Here is a 20,889-nt window from a genome sequence, read left to right on the forward strand (position 1 = left end):
GTTGTTGGGCGGCCTGCCGTCACAAGTCGCAAGATTTTATCTGGAGAGAGAGGGGAGAAAGAAGTCAAAGCATAGGGTAGGGCAGTGTGAGCAGGACCAGCAGTGTCATTTGACTTAACAAACGAGGATCGGATGTCGTCAAACTTCTTTTCAAAACGGTTGACGAAGTCATCCACAGAGAGGGAGGAGGAGGGGGGGGGGGGGGGGGGAGGATTCAACAGGGAGGAGAATGTGGCAAAGAGCTTCCTAGGGTTAGAGGCAGATGCTTGGAATTTAGAGTGGTAGAAAGTGGCCTTAGCAGCAGAAACAGATGAAGAAAATGTAGAGAGGCGGGAGTGAAAAGATGCCAGGTCCGCAGGGAGTCTAGTTTTCTTCCATTTCCGCTCAGCTGCCCGGAGCTCTGTTCTGTGAGCTCGCAATGAGTCATCAAGCCACGGAGCTGGAGGGGAGGACCGAGCCGGCCGGGAGGATAGGGGACATAGAGAGTCAAAGAATGCAGAAAGGGAGGAGAGGAGGGTTGAGGAGGCAGAATCAGGAGATTGGAGGGAGAAGGATAGAGCAGAGGGAAGAGATGATAGGATAGAAGAGGAGAGAGTAGCGGGAGAGAGAGAGCGAAGGTTGCGACGGCGCATTACCATCTGTGTAGGGGCAGAGTGAATAGTGTTGGAGGAGAGCGAGAGAGAAAAGGATACAAAGTAGTGGTCGGAGACATGGAGGGGAGTTGCAGTGAGATTAGTAGAACAACAGCATCTAGTAAAGATGAGGTCAAGCGTATTGCCTGCCTTATGAGTAGGGGGGGACGGTGAGAGGGTGAGGTCAAAAGAGGAGAGGAGTGGAAAGAAGGAGGCAGAGAGAAATGAGTCAAATGTAGACGTAGGGAGGTTGAAATCCCCCAGAACTGTGAGGGGTGAGCCATCCTCAGGAAAGGAACTTATCAAGGCGTCAAGCTCATTGATGAACTCTCCAAGGGAACCTGGAGGGCGATAGATGACAAGGATATTAAGCTTAAATGGGCTAGTGACTGTGACAGCATGGAATTCAAATGAGGAGATAGACAGATGGGTCAGGGGAAAAATTGAGAATGTCCACTTGGGAGAGATGAGGATTCCTGTGCCACCACCCCGCTGACCAGATGCTCTCGGGGTATGCGAGAACACATGGTCAGACGAGGAGAGAGCAGTAGGAGTAGCAGTGTTTTCAGTGGTAATCCATGTTTCCGTCAGCGCCAAGAAGTCGAGGGACTGGAGGGTAGCATAGGCTGAGATGAACTCTGCCTTGTTGGCAGCAGAACGGCAGTTCCAGAGGCTGCCTGAGACCTGGAACTCCACGTGGGTGGTGCATGCAGGGACCACCAGGTTAGAGAGGCAGCAGCCACGCGGTGTGAGGCGTTTGTATAGCCTGTGCGGAGAGGAGAGAACAGGGATAGGCAGAGGCATAGTTGACAGGCTGCAGCAAATGGCTACAATAATGCAGAGGAGATCGGAATGAAATGAACTAAACATCTGGGAAAGGAGAGAGCGGGGCCTCCCTCACCACAACTCCCAAATATAACTCTCCCAACTTCCACCTCAGAAACTATAATTGTTGTAAACTACAGCGGTTCAATGTTTTCTAGGAATAGACTAACTTAGTTTATTCAGCTAGCTAACTAGGTACAGTATTATTCCGTGAAAATCGTCCGGGCACCTAGTCATAAGACGCCACAGCCAGCTAGCATGCCGGACTCCAACAACACGGTTTAGCGCCAATACTCGGCCACAACAAACCACCAGTGTATCAACACGCAAGCAGATCGTTCGTGTCCGTGTCTAACGTTGTGGGTTAGTCCCGACAGCTTGAGCGAGTCCGTCGTCAACTTATTCAGCCAGTTAGTTAGCTAGAATAGTTAGCAAGCTAGCTAGCCATTGCTTTCAGACAAAGAAGAACCCCTCCTTTCACGGCACGAACACACAGAGAGAGCCAAGCTAACGTTAACTAGTCACCCATGTCCCGAATTCCTTGAACGACTCGGGCTACCAATATGTAAAAAACAAAACACAAATGTAAGTTATGACTTACCCCTAGCAGCTACTGTTAGCTAGCCAAGTGCAAAGCTAGCCACTGAATTGACTCAGCCAGTTCGCGTCTGTTCGCTAGGTCGTTCCAGCTATTGTTTACTAGTAGCTATCCAGGTAGCAACAAGCTAGCTAAATTTCAAGCACAGTAGCCACTTGCTACCTAACATTAACGGTTCAGACAATGAGGTTAGAAAACAGCTGAATGGTAGGCAATTATTGTATGTAATTATTGTAGGCAGCCAGCTGGCGTAATTACAGGCACTCTCAGGCGTGAAACAACTATACCGTTGCTAATAGCTACTCGCCAGCTAGTCCAGGTGGTGGGTTAGCTAGCTAGCTTCGTGCTACACCGGGCACAGCCGAATACAATACTAACCTACAATAATTACATACAACAACCCACGATAACTACCTACAATACCTAACTACAATCTAAATACATAGTTTAAGCCTTACTCGACAAAGCCCAAGCTATGTATAAAGCCAAGCTTACCCGACGCCAAGCTTACCTGACGACCTCCTCCTTCGACGGGTGACTGTAATAGCATTCTATATATATATATATATATATATATATATATATATATATATATATATATATATATATATATATATATATATATAGACCCCAAACAAAAAAGCTTATGGTTATTGACATTTGTTATTTATTTTGTTCTTATCTATTGTTTTTCAATGTGGTTCTTAGCTAGTGAGGATTTGTTGTGTCTTAGCTCGGGCTGCCCTGTTTTTATCAGTCCTATTATATGAGTGTGTAGAAGACACAACGGAAAGAAAACAGGCCGTCTTAATCTGTACTTTGTATCAATGAATGGGGTTGCCTAGGAAGTAGGAAGACCCTCTTTGAATTAAGAGAGGGGCCTCAATGTAAAGTTTGTGTTGCTAGGTAGGGTAACAGAGTCCTACCCTGTCACTGGTCTGTGTTACCGCTCCAGCACCACACCACCACTAAGGAAATCAATAACAAACCCCTCTGTTTACATAACGCTGAATTACCAAGTAAACAACTTTGTTTTGATCACCATTTTGTTCTAAGCTCTCTAAAATAGTCTTGACCATAGAATTATATTTCTATGTTCTCGACTCTCGCGGTACCAGACCTCAACACCGAGATCAAGGCTACTAAAGTGGAGGCTACTAAAATAGTTTTTGAAAACAAACCATTTGCACAAATGGAAACACGCGTTTTTGCTCTTGCAACAACCATGTGCAATGAAGATTGGCATAAACAAACAGATTCACGCCTGTAACATTTCACCTGAAGGGTACCTACATAAGGACTTTAAAACACATTCATAACCCATCCATTACATATCAAATGTAACTAGGTTCCCTCTCTGTTTCCAGTACAGCAGGGAGTTGGTGAGGATGTTTGAAAGTGTAAAATTGACAGAAGGGCTTCATAAACCCACATTCGTTACCAATATATACCACATTCATAGCTATTGCTTATCTTTATCGATGTAGCTGACTGTTCTCCCTGTGTTTCCAGTACACCAAGGAGTTGGGGAAGATGTTTGACAGTGTGAAGATTGACCTGAGAGGTATTGTCCTGCTGGAGTCTGAGGGGAAACAGAGCCTCATTGACTTCTCTGAGACGGGCGTCGCCGAGATCAACTATGCAGCGTATCTGGAGGAGGTAGAGTACTGGCATTGAGGGGAAATCTCAATCTAAAAATACTTTCTCCCCGCCTATCGTTAATTTCTATAGTTTAAAGTGGCTTCCTCTACTCGACTCCTCTCCTCATCTCAATAGTCTAAAGGCTCCTCCTCTCCCTGTCTCAATAGTCTAAAGTGTCCTCCTCTCCTTATCTCAATAGTCTAAAGGCTCCTCCTCTCCTTATCTCAATAGTCTAAAGTGTCCTCCTCTCCTTATCTCAATAGTCTAAAGTGTCCTCCTCTCCTTATCTCAATAGTATAAAGTGTCCTCCTCTCCTTATCTCAATAGTCTAAAGGCTCTTCCTCTCCTTATCTCAATAGTCTAAAGTATCCTCCTCTCCTTGTCTCCTATTCTCTCTTTCGTCTTAATAGTCTACTTTGGCTTCATCTCCTCATCTCTTCTCCTCCTTGTCTCCGCTCCTTCATCTCAAGCCACTGTAGACTTTTCAGATATACCTTCAAAAGACACACTAGCATACTTGTGCGACACATCACTAAAGATAGTTATAATTTCAGACGCTAACCTGCTTCAAAGCAACATCCTGCATTAGTGACTTATCTTTGAACGGAAGATTAAGTTCCTGTATGCAAGACAGATGTATACAATATTAACCAGCGTAGGAATACTTAACTGTCAAATCATATATTCTCTCATTTTAGGATGTACATTTAACATGAGATACCACGATGGATTTAGTATTTGCTTCTGTTATGGCTAACCAGGATTTAGCTAGCATCTTCCTGGGGTCTTCCTGAGTACTTCCTGGGGTTTTCCTGGGGTCTTCCTGAGTACTTCCTGGTGTCTTCCTGGGGTCTTCCTGGGATCTTCCCATGGTCTTCCTGGGGTCTTCCTGAGGTCTTCCTGGGTTCTTCCTGGGTTCATCCTGGGGTCTTCCTGGGGTATACATCTATTAATAGGATTGACCACACTTCCAGGGTTACAAGATAGCGATGCGCCACTGCTAAATGAATATAGGGGAAACACTGATGTATCTCTAGCAGTTGATTCGTTTATAGCTACTCTTTCCAAAAGCACAGTGTTTAATAAGATATAGACCTCAGATTATGTCTTCTCTTTATAGTGTGATATTACAAGGCTTATAAATGTTAGCTATGTCTCTATGTGCACAGTTGCACAACTGACTCTATATGGCTGTTATTATAAGATGAGAAGACAGAAGGGTGTCATACATGCTTATGAAAAGTCTTATAATGCATTGTAACAGCATCATAATACATTATAATCCTATTTCTGTTCATTTGCAGGTCAACAAAGGCGTGACTCAGGTGGACTTACTGTCGTACGCCAATGAGCTGGAGGCACAGACAGACCTAATGGTGAGAAGAACATACAACCAACCGTCCAATAAAAACTCTTACTGAAAAACCAACACGACTCCAACCAACCACACTATGTTTTCTCAGTGTACCAGTAGATTGAAACTTTATTTACACCATGATCCAAGACAGGGATTCAATGGAATGGGAGTTCAGATCTAAAGCTATGTGAAAGCTCCTCGTGTCTTCATCAACTGCATAGCCTCGTGGCGGTTTGCTGTCCACACACACAAACACAAACACACACACACACTGAAGCAGTCTCTGAAAGCACTTTTTAATGTTCTGCCTTCCGTTTAGGGGTTGGAAGCTCACACAAGCTCCCCATTCATGGCCCAAAATGTTGCTGAGTCCAACTCTGGGTCCTCCACCACCTGCCATGGGCTCAGGGGCAGTGGAGCCAGTTTAAAGTAGTCTTCTGTGGGGTGATATGTGCCCCTGCCGGTGCCCCCCTAATATTCATCTGGTGCCCATCTGTCCTGGTGCCCCATGTCCTGTTGGCATTGAGAACACACACACACTGGACTGAGAATGGTTCACCCATATAGAGATAATATAAATTACTTGATTCTACATGTAAGTCTATGGGTTCAATATGTATTTTATATGCTGCATTACGTTCATTGATTTAAGGCAGTCTCTTATACTAAGTGGTTTGCTGTGTGTAGGCCTGTGTACTATAGAGTTTTGCACAGATTGCGCATTTCTCTAAATATTTATAAATGTATACATACTGTACATTTAATGTAGTTTACAACAGGTTATTGGAAGGAAAACATCTGTGTGTGTGTGTTTTTACATACAGTGAGGGAAAAAAGTATTTGATCCCCTGCTGATTTTGTACGTTTGCCCACTGACAAAGAAATGATCAGTCTATAATTTTAATGGTAGGTTTATTTGAACAGTGAGAGACAGAATAACAACAAAAAAATCCAGAAAAACGCATGTCAAAAATGTTATAAATTGATTTGCATTTTAATGAGGGAAATAAGTATTTGACCCCTCTGCAAAACATGACTTAGTACTTGGTGGCAAAACCCTTGTTGGCAATCACAGAGGTCAGACGTTTCTTGTAGTTGGCCACCAGGTTTGCACACATCTCAGGAGGGATTTTGTCCCACTCCTCTTTGCAGATCTTCTCCAAGTCATTAAGGTTTCGAGGCTGACGTTTGGCAACTCGAACCTTCAGCTCCCTCCACAGATTTTCTATGGGATTAAGGTCTGGAGACTGGCTAGGCCACTCCAGGACCTTAATGTGCTTCTTCTTGAGCCACTCCTTTGTTGCCTTGGCCGTGTGTTTTGGGTCATTGAAATGCTGGAATACCCATCCACGTCCCATTTTCAATGCCCTGGCTGAGGGAAGGAGGTTCTCACCCAAGATTTGACGGTACATGGCCCCGTCCATCGTCCCTTTGATGCAGTGAAGTTGTCCTGTCCCCTTAGCAGAAAAACACCCCCAAAGCATAATGTTTCCACCTCCATGTTTGACGGTGGGGATGGTGTTCTTGGGGTCATAGGCAGCATTCCTCCTCCTCCAAACACGGCGAGTTGAGTTGATGCCAAAGAGCTCCATTTTGGTCTCATCTGACCACAACACTTTCACCCAGTTCTCCTCTGAATCCTTCAGATGTTCATTGGCAAACTTCAGACGGGCATGTATATGTGCTTTCTTGAGCAGGGGGACCTTGCGGGCGCTGCAGGATTTCAGTCCTTCACGGCGTAGTGTGTTACCAATTGTTTTCATGGTGACTATGGTCCCAGCTGCCTTGAGATCATTGACAAGATCCTCCCGTGTAGTTCTGGGCTGATTCCTCACCGTTCTCATGATCATTGCAACTCCATGAGGTGAGATCTTGCATGGAGCCCCAGGCCGAGGGAGATTGACAGTTATTTTGTGTTTCTTCCATTTGCGAATAATCGCACCAACTGTTGTCACCTTCTCACCAAGCTGCTTGACGATGGTCTTGTAGCCCATTCCAGCCTTGTGTAGGTCTACAATCTTGTCCCTGACATCCTTGGAGAGCTCTTTTGTCTTGGCCATGGTGGAGAGTTTGGAATCTGATTGATTGATTGCTTCTGTGGACAGGTGTCTTTTATACAGGTAACAAACTGAGATTAGGAGCACTCCCTTTAAGAGTGTGCTCCTAATCTCAGCTCGTTACCTGTATAAAAGACACCTGGGAGCCAGAAATCTTTCTGATTGAGAGGGGGTCAAATACTTATTTCCCTCATTAAAATGCAAATCAATTTATAACATTTTTGACATGCGTTTTTCTGAATTTTGTTGTTGTTATTCTGTCTCTCACTGTTCAAATAAACCTACCATTAAAATTATAGACTGATCATTTCTTTGTCAGTGGGCAAACGTACAAAATCAGCAGGGGATCAAATACTTTTTTCCCTCACTGTATATCTGAACCTATGGGGTGACTGGTATCCTCGAGGTTAGAGCGTTGGGCCAGTAACCAAAAGGTCACTGGTTTGAATCCCAGAGCCGACAAGGTGAAAAATCTGTCGCTTTGTCCTTGAGCAAGGCACTTAACCTCAATTTCTCCAGGGATGCTGGACAATGGTGACCCTGGCAGTGTCTCAGGGCCAGTTTGGATATGCAAGAAACACATTTCCATGACACACTTGTACAAGAAACACCCACAAGTGTGTAACAGGACAAATATAAGCACCCCCCAAATTAATAATCATTCTTACCTCTTTGTATGTGTGTCTGAAACTCTGTCTGTGTGTGTCCTCAGCCCAAAGGGCCCCTCCAGACCAATCTAAAGGGCCACGCCAACAGTCTCCGGCAGATCCACAGTCAGCTGGTCATCCCTATGGAGCAGGCCATGGTAATCAACTATCTATCTTCAATCATTCTTTTTTAGGTTAACATCCATGTCTGGGCCCATCAGTGCTCAGCTTCACTGGACTGGCAGAAATGGCCATGGCCGTAGTCATGATCTACCCTCTTAGAAGAAAAGGAGCTATATCTAGAACCTAAAAGGGTTCTTCAGCTGTCCTCATAAGAGAACCCTTTGAAGAACCCTTTTTCCCAAGAGTGTACTGTGTGTGTATGTGTGTGTGTATGTATATATGTATGTATGTATGTATGTATGTATGTATGTATGTATGTATGTATGTATGTATGTATGTATGTGTGTGTGTGTGTGTGTGTGTGTGTGTATGTGTGTATGTTCTCAGAACTCTACATGTGGGAGGAATTTGACACGTCATTGCCAGACGTTGATACAACCTCAGTGAAGCTTTCCTCTCTCCAACGTCTGTATTGACTATCACCCAAAGCCTCTAGAATATAGAGCTAGACCAGGGCTCTCCAACCCTGATCCTGGAGAGATACTCTCCTGTAGGTTTAAACTCCAACCCTGTTCCTGGAGAGATACTCTCCTGTAGGTTTTAACTCCAACCCTGTTCCTGGAGAGATACTCTCCTGTAGGTTTTAACTCCAACCGTGTTCCTGGAGAGATAACCTCCTGTAGGTTTTAACTCCAACCTCAGTTGTAACTAACCTGATTCAGCTTATCAAGCAGCTAATTATTAGAATCAGGTGTGCTAGATTAGGGTTGGAGTTAAAACCTACAGGAGGGTTGCTATCCAGGAACAGGGTCGGAGGTCAAACCTACAGGAGGGTTTCTCTCCAGGAACAGGGTTGGAGTTAAAACCTACAGGAGGGTATTTCTCCAGGAACAGGGTTGGAGTTAAAACCTACAGGAGGCTAGATCTCCAGGAACCGGGTTGGAGTTAAAACCTACAGGAGGATCAGGGTTGGAGAGCCCTGAGCTAGAGAGACACATAGGTATTATTGACCTGCACGAATCAGACCTGGGTCAAACAATTAAGTCTGATCATTTCAAATAGTTGAAAATGTGTGCGGTGCGCTTGATTTATTTGTGTTTTTTGGGAGTACATATAACATTGGTTTGCACTTTTGGGACTATTCCATTGGTTGCATTGTACCGGGCAAACCAAACCAAGTGCAGCACATCTGACATATGTATTTGACCCAGGTATCAATTGTTGTGCAGTCAAACAATAGAACCCTGAAAAGGCTAGGATATTGAAGTAGCTGACTGTTACATTCACCAGGGCAAATTAATCATATATTTTGCTATATCTCGCACCCGTATTTGGCTCTTTAAAAGGCCTCAACATATATACGCACATGACATCACAGTAGCTCCCATATGTGTTTCTCCCAAAATACCACAATATCCCCATACATTTTGAAGTAATTCTTATTACGAAGAAATGCTGAGTTTTAGAGATCTATCTTATCTTTTTCTTTCTATATTTCCCCTTTAACTCTTCCGACTTTAATTAATGGCTGCCAAGAAATATGTTAGAGCGAGGGTAAGCATGTGTCTCCAAAATGGATCTGTGTCCGTCTTGTACTGTTGAGGCCGCTGCTCCATTCTCCCATCCTTCAAAGCTCATATTGACTTTTTATTTTCAAATGTCATTTTTATTTTTAAATGAAAGCCTATGCCTTGCTAATATCGATATCAAACGATATCGATATCATATCAAATTATCAGTATTGGTGCCCATCATTAGTTATGCAAGAGTTGTCCATGTTCCTTGTACCTCGAATCCAAGGGGCTTCCCTGGCATGCCGTGACCATTACCATGAACTTCCATTCTCTTTTAGGCCAGGGTAGAGGCTTATAAATGAGATTCGTTAGTACACCACGCTGATTCAGACCCGAATGACATGATTTTACAAAGTGCAAGATTGGGTCCTTTACAGGCCATGTAAAATAAATCAGTATTTGGGATCTGTGTGTAATTTGTTAATACTACAATAATCTGGTGCTGACTAATTACCATGTACATATACCAGCATGGAGTTGATCATTTGTCACATTTTCTATTTAAGCTACACCCGTTGCTGACAGGTGTATAAAAGCTCCATAGCATTGGCAGTAGAATAGCCTTACTGAAGAGCTCAGTGACTTTCAACGTGGCACCTTCATAGGATGCCAACTTTCCAACAAGTCAGTTCGTCAAATTTCTGCCCTGCTAGAGCTGCCCCGGTCAACTGTAAGTGCTGTTATTGTGAAGTGGAAACGTTTAGGAGCAACAATGGCTCAGCCGCCAAGTGCTAGGTCACACAAGCTCACAGAACGGACCACCGGGTGCTCAAGTGCGTAAGAATTGTCTGTCCTCGGTTGCAACACTCACTAACGAGTTCCAAACTGCCTCTGGAAGCAACGTCAGCACAAGAACTGTTTGTTGGGAGCTTCATGAAATTGGTTTCCATGTCAGAGCAGCCGCACACAATTCTAAGATCACCATGCGCAATGCCAAGCATCGGCTGGAGTAGTGTAATGGGCGGCGCACAATTGGCCCAGCGTCGTCCAGGGTAGGGGAGGGAATGGCCGGCAGGGATGTAGCTCAGTTGATAGAGCATGGCGTTTGCAACGCCAGGGTTGTGGGTTCGATTCCCACGGGGGGCCAGTATAAAAAAATATGTATTCACTAACTGTAAGTCGCTCTGGATAAGAGCGTCTGCTAAATGACTAAAATGTAAATGTAAATGTAAATGTGTAAAGCTCGCCGCCATTGGACTCTGGAGCAGTGGAAATGCTTTCTCTGGAGTGATGAATCACGCTACACCATCTGGCAGTCCGACGGACAAATCTGGGTTTGGCGGATGCCAGGATGACACTACCTGCCCGATGCATAATGCCAACTGTAAAGTTTGGTGGAGGAGGAATAATGTTCTGGGGCTGTTTTTCATGGTTCGGGCTAGGCCTCTTAGTTCCAGTGAAAGGAAATCTTAATGCTACAGCATACAATGACATTCTAGATGATTCTGTGCTTCCAACTTGGTGGCAACAGTTTGGTTAAGGCCCTTTCCTGTTTCAGCATGACAATGCCCCCGTGCACAAAGCAAGGTCCATACAGAAATGGTTTGTCGAGATCGGTGTGGAAGAACTAGACTGGCCTGCACAGAGCCCTAACCTCAACCCCATAGAACACCTTTTTGATAAATTGAAATGCCGACTGCGAGCCAGGCCTAATCGCCCAACATCAGTGCCCGACCTCACTAATGCTCTTGTGGCTGAATGGAAGCAAGTCCCTGCAGCAATGTTCCAACATCTAGTGGAAAGCCTAACCAGAAGAGTGGAGGCTGTTATAGCAGCAAAGTGCTATAACAGCCTCCATTAATGCCCATGATTTTGGAATGAGATGTTCGATGAGCAGGTATCCACATACTTTTGGTCATGTAGTGTATTTTGCAACACATTTCTCACGACCAAAATCCACATGAAATAGCCATTGTTGTTGTTGTAGTTTCATATGAAGCATTTTCCTCCCAGTGGGAACCATGTCGCTCTTCTTTCCCTATGTGTGATAAAAGTAGAACCGTATCTTCAAGCATCATGGTGATGCTTGTGCCTGTCTAGTCTCCCCTGTGTTTCAGTGGTGTGTGTTTTAGGGGTTATTACAGTCTCTAACCCATGACCTTTGACATCTGGGGTGTTAACTTGTGTTGTACATTTTCCCTTAAAAGAGTACGCTGAATCAGAGCATCAGACTACTCGAAAGGACTGCCTCAGACCTGCCGGTAAGTGGGCCTCCTACAAACCATGTACCCTAACAAGTCACACTGTCTCAATCAACATCAAGCATTCGTAATGCATGCATAAACACTGAATAAAGACTACGTAACATCTCCATAGACTGTTATGAAAGCATCTTGAGCATTCTTCTGCTCTGTCTTGTCCAGAACAAAATCACTGATGTGCTGAAGACCATCGAAGCGGCCCAGTATCTCATCTCCCAGAATGCCACACATGTCGTCAACCAGGTGATTAAGATGGCTTCCCAATCATTGTTTACATTTCAATGCTAGGATATAACTCAGTAGCTAACATATTATCCCTCTTTCCATTAGGAAACAGAAAAGTACAAGCAAACCATTGTTGGTTACTTCAGGCAATACAAAGAGTGGGTCAGGACCTCCGTAAGTATTTGTGTCCCAACAGTTTGTTAATGCCTATTACAGTTCTTATATTAGAATTATGACGTAGAAGGTAAACCTGTGTTAGCTCCCAAACTATGTTGACATACAGCTTATCAACTTCTCATTCTCTGAGAATGTTAAGACTTTTGGGTCTAAATATAGAAAGAACACAAATGGAAACCAACTTTGGAATTTCCTCTGTGAACCTTGAACCTTGTTTTCCCTGTGAGCCTTGAACCTTGTTTTTCCCTGTGAGCCTTGAGCCTTGTTTTTTCCATGTACCCTTGAACCTCATTTTCCCCTGTGAGCCTTAAACCTTGTTTTCCCTGTGACCCTTGAACCTTATTTTCCCGTTCACCCTTGAACCTTGTTTTCCCTGTTACTCTTGAACCTTGTTTTCCCCTGTGATCCTTGAACCTTGTTTTCCCCTGTTATCCTTGAACCTTGTTTTCCCCTGTGAGCCTTGAACCTTGTTTTTTTCATGTTACCCTTGGACCTCGTTTTCCCTGTTACCCTTGAACCTAATTTTCCCCTGTGAGCCTTAAACCTTGTTTTCCCTGTGACCCCTGAACCTTGTTTTCCCTGTGACCCTTGAACCTTATTTTCCCGTTAACCCTTGAACCTTGTTTTCCCTGTTACTCTTCAACCTTGTTTTCCCCTGTGAGCCTTGAACCTTATTTTCCCCTGTGAGCCTTGAACCTTATTTTCCCCTGTGAGCCTTGCACTTTGTTTTCCCCTGTGAGCCTTGAACCTTGTTTTTCCCTGTGAGCCTTGAACCTTGTTTTCCCTGTGAGCCTTGAACCCTGTAGCATAAGGAGGACATTAGATAAAGCAGTACTGAGTACTGGTAAATTACTGTTGTACTGTTTGAACACACTGCTTTTCAGTGTGCCAAAAGTAACAGCTCTGCTGACTTGTTTGCAATCAACTTAGTCATCAATCGTACATGTGTAAAGCTATAAAATCCCTTAATTTTCCAGAAATTCCAACCGACAACTTTCCTAATTGTTTGCCAATGGTATAACTGTAACAGTTGCCCTTTGTCTGCATGGTTTACCCAGCTGACCATGGAGGTAGCAGCCTGCAAACCCTTCAGCAACATCGTGGACACAGTGGAGATCGTAGCCTGCAGCTTCTTGGTCGACTCGTTGGTAACAAAAATGCAATATAAAGGCTCCTTTGAAAACATGCCTGAAACATCAGTTGGGCAGTTGGGATACAGACAGGGAGGCAGGCAGGAAGGGGTGAGGGGGGATTGGTCTCTGGAGAAGTATCACATGTTACTATACCGGAACACAATGTTCACACAGCCATGTGCATTCTACCGGCATGGATTCACACAGCCCCCTCAGTGTTCACCTCCAAAACCCGCTAGCCCCCAAGGCCCGGAAGACAGGGCGGGGTTCTTTCTGAGGGCCCCAGGTTTTAGCGTCCGCTAATGGCTTGATATATGTGAAGGCTCAGGCGAGGTACAAGGACTGTGTGTAAGGTGAAGGTTCTGCAATGGAGATGGGTGGGGGTAGGGAGTTTGGGGGCCCCGTGTAGCTCAGTTGGTAGAGCATGGCGCTTGCAACGCCAGGGTTGTGGGTTCGATTCCCACGGGGGGCCAGTATGAAGAAAAAGTATATATATATGCACTCACTAACTGTAAGTTGCTCTGGATAAGAGCGTCTGCTAAATGACTAAAATGTAAAACACACCTCACCCCCTCCAATCACACACACCTACACACATTACCCCCTCCAATCACACACACCTACACACATTACCCCCTCCAATCACACACACCTACACACATTACCCCCCTCCAATCACACACACCTACACACATTACCCCCTCCAATCACACACACCTACACACATTACCCCCCTCCAATCACACACACCTACACACATTACCCCCTTCCAATCACACACACCTACACACCTCACCCCACTTCAATCACACACACCTACACACCTCACCCCCTCCAATCACACACACCTACACACATTACCCCCCTCCAATCACACACATCTACACACCTCACCCCCTCCAATCACACACACCTACACACATTACCCCCTCCAATCACACACACCTACACACCTCACCCCCTCCAATCACACACACCTACACACATTACCCCCCTCCAATCACACACACCTACACACCTCACCCCACTTCAATCACACACACCTACACACATTACCCCCTCCAATCACACACACCTACACACATTACCCCCCTCCAATCACACACACCTACACACATTACCCCCCTCCAATCACACACACCTACACACCTCACCCCACTTCAATAAAAAAATAAATAATAATATGCCATTTAGCAGACGCTTTTATCCAAAGCGACTTACAGTCATGCGTGCATACATTTTTGTGTATGGGTGGTCCCGGGGATTTAACCCATTAAATCCCGGGGATTTAACCCACTGGCGTTACAAGCGCCGTGCTCTACCAGCTGAGCTACAGAGGACCACACACACCTACACACCTCACCCCCTCCAATCACACACACCTACACACATTACCCCCCTCCAATCACACACACCTACACACTTCACCCCCTCCAATCACACACACCTACACACATTACCCCCTCCAATCACACACACCTACACACCTCACCCCCTCCAATCACACACACCTACACACCATTACCCCCAACCTCGCCTGATTTAGAATGTACAAGTCAGGCCCTGGAATCCAGCACATGATCAGTGAGAGCTAGTTAGACCTGGCAGCGCGCAGTGGGGCACCCAACAGAGTGCTGCAGAGATGGGGAGAGAGAGAAATAAAACCAGCCTTACATAATCCCCACATCTGTCCGGTCGGCATGGGGCCTTGTTACTAACACCCTCCCAATGGCAGGAAGCATCTCTGCCTCCACTAATGAAGTGGAACAAATAGCCACTTAGAGCCTCCATAGGTTCCAGCGCCAGCTAATTGACTTGGACTGGGAACAGGATGTTTCTGGACACACTGCACCGACCAAAGTGGTTGTTAAAGCTCGATGGGTCATTTTAGAATGGAGCTGGTTAGCTAACATGGAGACAGAGTAAAGCTGTGACGTTTTGACTCTTAGTGGGGTTGGAGGGAAGACAAATGCGTCATGACAGTGTTCATTCTCTTAAACAGACTGGGGCTGTTACACGCTGTTATGTCATGGCTATGATGACTTCATGTAGACTTTACGACTCAGTGGTTTCCCCATTTAGAGCTGGCTAAACTTCCCCCTCTACACAAACATGCAAAGTCACACACAGGTACACACTGCAGACATTGGTGTCCAAAATGATGGGAAGTCCTTTATGAAAGCTAATTCTACAGGGCTGAGAATTGTACGCAGTGTATGGTGCTATACTTCATACCTAACGCTCCAGTGTTGAAAAGTTACCCAGTAATGAAATATGACATGAATGATATGTTAACATTTTGTTCTACCTAACAATTGCTATACTTTATATCATAAACCAGTAGACCTTATGTCTTAATCATGTATTCAACTTTGTGGTGGGGGTAAATCTAAAGAGAACATGAAGCGAACCCAGGGTTGCTTTATGCCTGGATATCAGATCCACTGACACCGCATTCTCTTTGTTTTCTCTGTCTCTCAGAACACATTCTGGTTTGGCCTAGGCTGCTGTGCCCTATTCCTCCTTCCTAGCATCATCCTGTCAGTAAAACTGGCAAAGTTCTACCGTAGAATGGACACAGAGGATGTTTACGATGAGTGAGTATCTCTACTCCACTTTGAATATTATGCCATCACAAATAGTTTGTCATATCTGTAAAGAACCCTTTGATCATCCTCTTAATTCAACTATAGCTGAGGTTTGGAAGTCTCCTGCTGTTAATTTGTAGTGCAACCCAGCGATTAGTTTGACGTATGGTGATCCTTATTACAGCCTTTTTCCCTGCCATTGGCCCACTCCACCTAGCACTTTTCCCCTGCCTATTTGGTTAAAGAGGCCATACAGTTGATTTGAGGGCCTTTGCACCCCACCTGGAAAATAATCTAGGGCAAACACTGCTTTTTTAGACCGTTATTATACATATTAAAGAGACTGTAATGGGGAGGAGTCAGGATTACAACGTGGTAATTAACACAATTTGATTCAGTCCCACAACCGACAAGTTAAATATGAGGTTATAGAATTGCTTCTGTGCTGTGGTGCTAGCTACTCCTTTCTTTCTTGTTTACTATCTTTTTCCCCTCTTCTGTCTATTGCAATACAGTAGCAGTAACTTAGTAGTACATAGTAGTAACTTAGTAGTAAGTAGTATTAATAGGAGTAGCAAGTTAAAGTAACTTAACTCTTTCTACTGCTTCATTCTCTCTCTCTCTTCCCTTGCAGTTCATCTGTTTCTGGGACTTGGCATTTTACTTTGTGATAACCATTCCTACTATTTCCATCTTCTTCCATCCTTATTTTTCATTTAATTTCTCTCTGTCAAGCACTTTGCACTTTAAGAAAACAAACAGCGTATTAAGAGTTGTGGAATACTATTCATATTGTTTTATGCATCCTTCAGTCGCCCTCGCCTCGCCCATGCACTTACAGTAGTGAAAAAATGCAATAGACAAGTCACCAAGTGTCTTGATCAATGACGTGTATCGATGTCATCTGATCAGTACTATTGTGCCCAAAGCCTTCTGGTGCATTTCTATTGCAGAGCATTTCATTAACATTTTTGCTTTTTTTATATCTTTGTAGCATTGAGACAATTCCCATGAAAACGTAAGATTCATTTTACCCATTTTACCTCTCCTTTCTCCTTCCAGTATAACTAACTCATTGGTACATCTGCGCTTTTCTGTGGATTTTGTACATAGATTTCATTGCTGATTTCTTGGTGCAGGTTTTATGTTTTTAGGTATGAAATGCATCTCTTGGTTGATCATTTTGGATTTCCTTTGTGTGCAATCTTGAAGAAATGCCCCTTGTTGATGATTAAGGGCTCTTACAATCATTATCTTACAAAAGCAAAAGTCCACCTCTGTTTTTGTAAGTTAAGATGTAAGATAATTTTATACGTTCACGGCTTTCTATATGGAAACATTTGTTTGTGTCTAGAATCCTACTCCTATTTAGAGAGGTTGATAGCATGCCATGTCCCTCACCTCATATTTTTTTGTATACAATGTTTTGTTTCAGTATGGAAATTGGTAATAATGGTTATCATAATGAGTGTTTACAAGGTATCCAAAACCCTGTAATGACAAGGTAAATTAAATATAAAGCAGGCCTACGGAAATAATCAATTTGCATTGCATGTTTCAGGGAGGGACGGGTGCAGGGGCGGCATGTTGGCCTAGGGGCAGTCAGTCACTCAGGGGGTGGTTAAAAAAGGTGGATGGGACACTGCATGCCCTAGGGCGTTGGCTAGCCCCTCAGACACATCTGGAGGTCAGCTGGACTCTTTCTGCTTTGCTGGTTGCGGCTCCAGCATTGGGAGGTTGTGAGCAAGATAGCTAGGCCACTGTTTAAGCATGTGTGTTTTGGGTTTGGCATGATCTTTGGAGCATTACTAACTTACCCACTGCATGCTCTGTGCACGATGACTTGATCAAGTGAAATGAAATTCCTTGCATGTCTCCTCTTCTTTAGAATTGGGCAAACTGCTGTGAATGTACACGTGATACTTTTGGTCAAATAGAGGCAGAAAGAGAGGCAAGCATGTCTGCTTTGGTGTGGTACTACTGAGACAACTGCTCATGTGACTAACTTCTTCTAACAACGTCTAACAGCATGGTTTTCATTGAAATGTACAACAGGCATGTCTTTGGACAGCCAAAATGTTTGAACGATAACAGTGTCTAGACACAGAGAGCATCTCCACAGAATGATTGATACGGGAAAATAACAATAACGAACCTGCCACCTAGGGCTTGTCTTATTACAACCAACCCAATAATCAGCAATTCACCATGGTTGGCTTATCTTATTACAACCGACCCAATAATCAGCAATTCACCATGGTTGGCTTATCTTATTACAACCGACCCAATAATCAGCAATTCACCGTGGTTGGCTTGTCTTATTACAACCGACCCAATAATCAGCAATTCACAGTGGTTGGCTTGTCTTATTACAACCGACCCAATAATCAGCAATTCACGTGGTTGGCTTGTCTTATTACAACCGACCCAATAATCAGCAATTCACAGTGGTTGTCTTGTCTTATTACAACTGACCCAATAATCAATAATTCACCATGGTTGGCTTGTCTTATTACAACCGACCCAATAATCAGCAATTCACCATGGTTGGCTTGTCTCTAAAAGTCAATAGAAAATCAGTTTGGATAGAGTGGTTATTATTTCTCCAGTTCAGTGCATGTGCAGCACGTGTATGGTGACTGCATACATTCACCTTGGCATCATTCCATCCCTGGTTGGCCTCAAGCCCTCAGCAAGTGTCGATGGAGTGGCTCTGCTCTCTGTGTCTTGGGAAACTCCTGCCCGTTGCTCTCGTCAAGTGAAGGACCTGGAAGCGAGAGGCAGGGCCTAACAAAATGGTTGACCCTTGAATGTTCCCTTTTCCTGCCATTGATGTTGTCCCCCATCTCTGTACCCCTGTGCCTCTAGCATCCCTGCCTATGACACTATGACTAGGTTCCCACGGGCATCAGCTCCCCCTAGGCATATCGACTGGTGAGAGAAGGCCGGGCTTTTTGACCGGCTCCAGAAAGGTACTGAGAACCACTGATCACTGGGACGATGTCTCTCCGTCCGCCTCCTCAGCATTATCCTCCCTTCCTTGTTCTCTCTTCAACCTGCTGTTTGTCTGCATACCATTGCCACTCTGAAAACCCTCCAGAGCTTCCACAGTCTCTTCTCTCTTATCTCATCCTTTGCTTGACACTATCTTTTTTTCTTCTTTAATTTTCTTATGCTACCCCCATTTTCACAGCTTGTTTTAGCGCTTGCATGTCTGCTTCACTGACTTTGCAGAAAGTCTTCACGGTGAGGATTGCTGTTTTTGGAATCACTTATAAACCCTAAACTGTATATGGTTTGATGGTATTTGTGTCTAACCACTTGTAACTGCTCTGTAAATTTACTGTAGACCAGACCCGCTGTGTGTGTTTGCTATTCTGTGCTAGTCTCACTTCTCTCATTTCAAAACTCACATTTCATTGCTTTAATTTCTCCCTTGAGGCTCTCATTGGCAAAAGCAATAAGCTTCTGAATTATCCAATTAAATGTGATGCAATTAAATGTCAATCTTTTCTGATACAGTATCTTCTCTTCTACAGTGCCATCGGAAACTGGAACTGAAACATTAGATTGTAAGTTTACACTATATGTTTTATATACTGTTACTCTTTTCTACGATCACTTTTAGCATAGAAATATGCCACGTTATTGGCTATCCGTGTAGAAATATACCACGTTATTGGCTATCCGTGTAAAAATATACCACGTTATTGGCTATCCGTGTAGAAATATACCACGTTATTGGCTATCCGTGTAGAAATATACCACGTTATTGGCTATCCGTGTAGAAATATACCACGTTATTGGCTATCCGTGTAGAAATATACCACGTTATTGGCTATCCGTGTAGAAATATACCACGTTATTGGCTATCCGTGTAGAAATATACCACGTTATTGGCTATCTATGTAGAAATATAACCCGTTATTGGCTATCCGTGTAGAAATATACCACGTTATTGGCTATCCATGTAGAAATATACCACATTATTGGCTCTCCATGTACAAATATACCATGTTATTGGGTGGTTCGAGCACTGAATGCTGATTGGCTGACAGCCGTGGTAAATCAGACCCTATACCACGGGTATGACAAAACATTTATTTTTACTGCTCTAATTACGTTGGTAACCAGTTTATAATAGCAATAAGGCGTTGCGTCGTGCCTAAGAACAGCCCATAGCCGTGGTATATTGGCCATATACCACACCTCCTCGGGCCTTATTGCTTAAATATACCACGTTATTGGCTATCCATGTAGACTATTTTACATCAGTGCATTATTACTCAGTGTTGAATTATATTTCATCAATTTTTAGGACCCCATCCACTTCCCACCCCTTGAACAAGACAAAGCTCCGAAAAGATGTCCTTACCTGCAGAAGAAGCCCCTAACAAGAAGCTGATGTCTTCTGTGTGTGTTCACCTGGCCCTCTCTTCCTCTATCTCCACGGATCTATTTACTGACAACATCCTCCTGCCCAGTCACAACCTCTTCTGGATATCCGCTGTCCAATAGGACCCCCTCAGACACTACACAAGGTGCTGTCATCAACTCTTCCTTTGATTTTCCCTGGGGAACAATAAGGAAGTGTACATCTGAGACAGTGTCGGTTGACCTTCATCCTTCACCACACACAGCTGTCTGTTGTGCCTGTGTTTACATTAGTCTGAGCCGAGGCTGAGTTCAAACTGCAGACACAACAACAGTTCAGAGGGCTGTGTACTCTCAAACCTTTTGTACTTCTTCTGTGTTTTGTAAAAAGCGACTGAAAAGGTATTTGAAAGGTCATGTAGGGCTGATATGAGAACATTGCCATTTCTGCTCATAGTTGAATGATGTTTTACTAACTGATGGGGAGAGCTGTTTGAAACACAGCCTCGGTGTAGAAACAGACTTAATGGTCGTGGATCGTAGGCCTATATGTTTGTGCTTGAATAATATAAGGACAATCACAAAATAGCATGACTTTTGTATGTTTGCAACATTAGAAGACAGACAGAGGTTGTTATCCATGCTGAGGCATACTGATGGTTGACTATTAGACCTGTTTTACCATAGCATTTTGACTGATGACCGCCATTTTGTAAGATATGAGGAAATATCTCATA

General features: G+C 44.0%; 1 protein-coding gene across 1 annotated transcript in view; it reads left to right on the forward strand.

Moving 5' to 3' along the window:
- The window catches only part of LOC311107544 (prominin-1-A-like), a gene marked incomplete at its 5' end in the record, with an annotated part of 110,903 nt that extends 90,692 nt beyond the window's left edge, over window positions 1-20,211 (forward strand). Inside the window, 14 exons of the mRNA XM_084150051.1 lie at window positions 3,568-3,714; window positions 5,001-5,072; window positions 7,823-7,915; window positions 9,417-9,434; window positions 11,602-11,655; window positions 11,818-11,898; window positions 11,986-12,054; window positions 13,116-13,205; window positions 15,672-15,787; window positions 16,773-16,796; window positions 17,214-17,282; window positions 18,647-18,750; window positions 19,318-19,350; window positions 20,097-20,211. Coding sequence (XP_084006177.1) covers window positions 3,568-3,714; window positions 5,001-5,072; window positions 7,823-7,915; window positions 9,417-9,434; window positions 11,602-11,655; window positions 11,818-11,898; window positions 11,986-12,054; window positions 13,116-13,205; window positions 15,672-15,787; window positions 16,773-16,796; window positions 17,214-17,282; window positions 18,647-18,716 — 903 coding nt within the window. The 3' untranslated portion in view covers window positions 18,717-18,750; window positions 19,318-19,350; window positions 20,097-20,211. The remainder of the gene's footprint in view (window positions 1-3,567; window positions 3,715-5,000; window positions 5,073-7,822; window positions 7,916-9,416; window positions 9,435-11,601; window positions 11,656-11,817; window positions 11,899-11,985; window positions 12,055-13,115; window positions 13,206-15,671; window positions 15,788-16,772; window positions 16,797-17,213; window positions 17,283-18,646; window positions 18,751-19,317; window positions 19,351-20,096) is intronic.
- Window positions 20,212-20,889: the final 678 nt, after the last annotated feature.

Source organism: Coregonus lavaretus (assembly GCF_964263955.1).
Source record: "Coregonus lavaretus genome assembly, chromosome: 32".
Classification (NCBI taxonomy): domain Eukaryota; kingdom Metazoa; phylum Chordata; class Actinopteri; order Salmoniformes; family Salmonidae; genus Coregonus; species Coregonus lavaretus.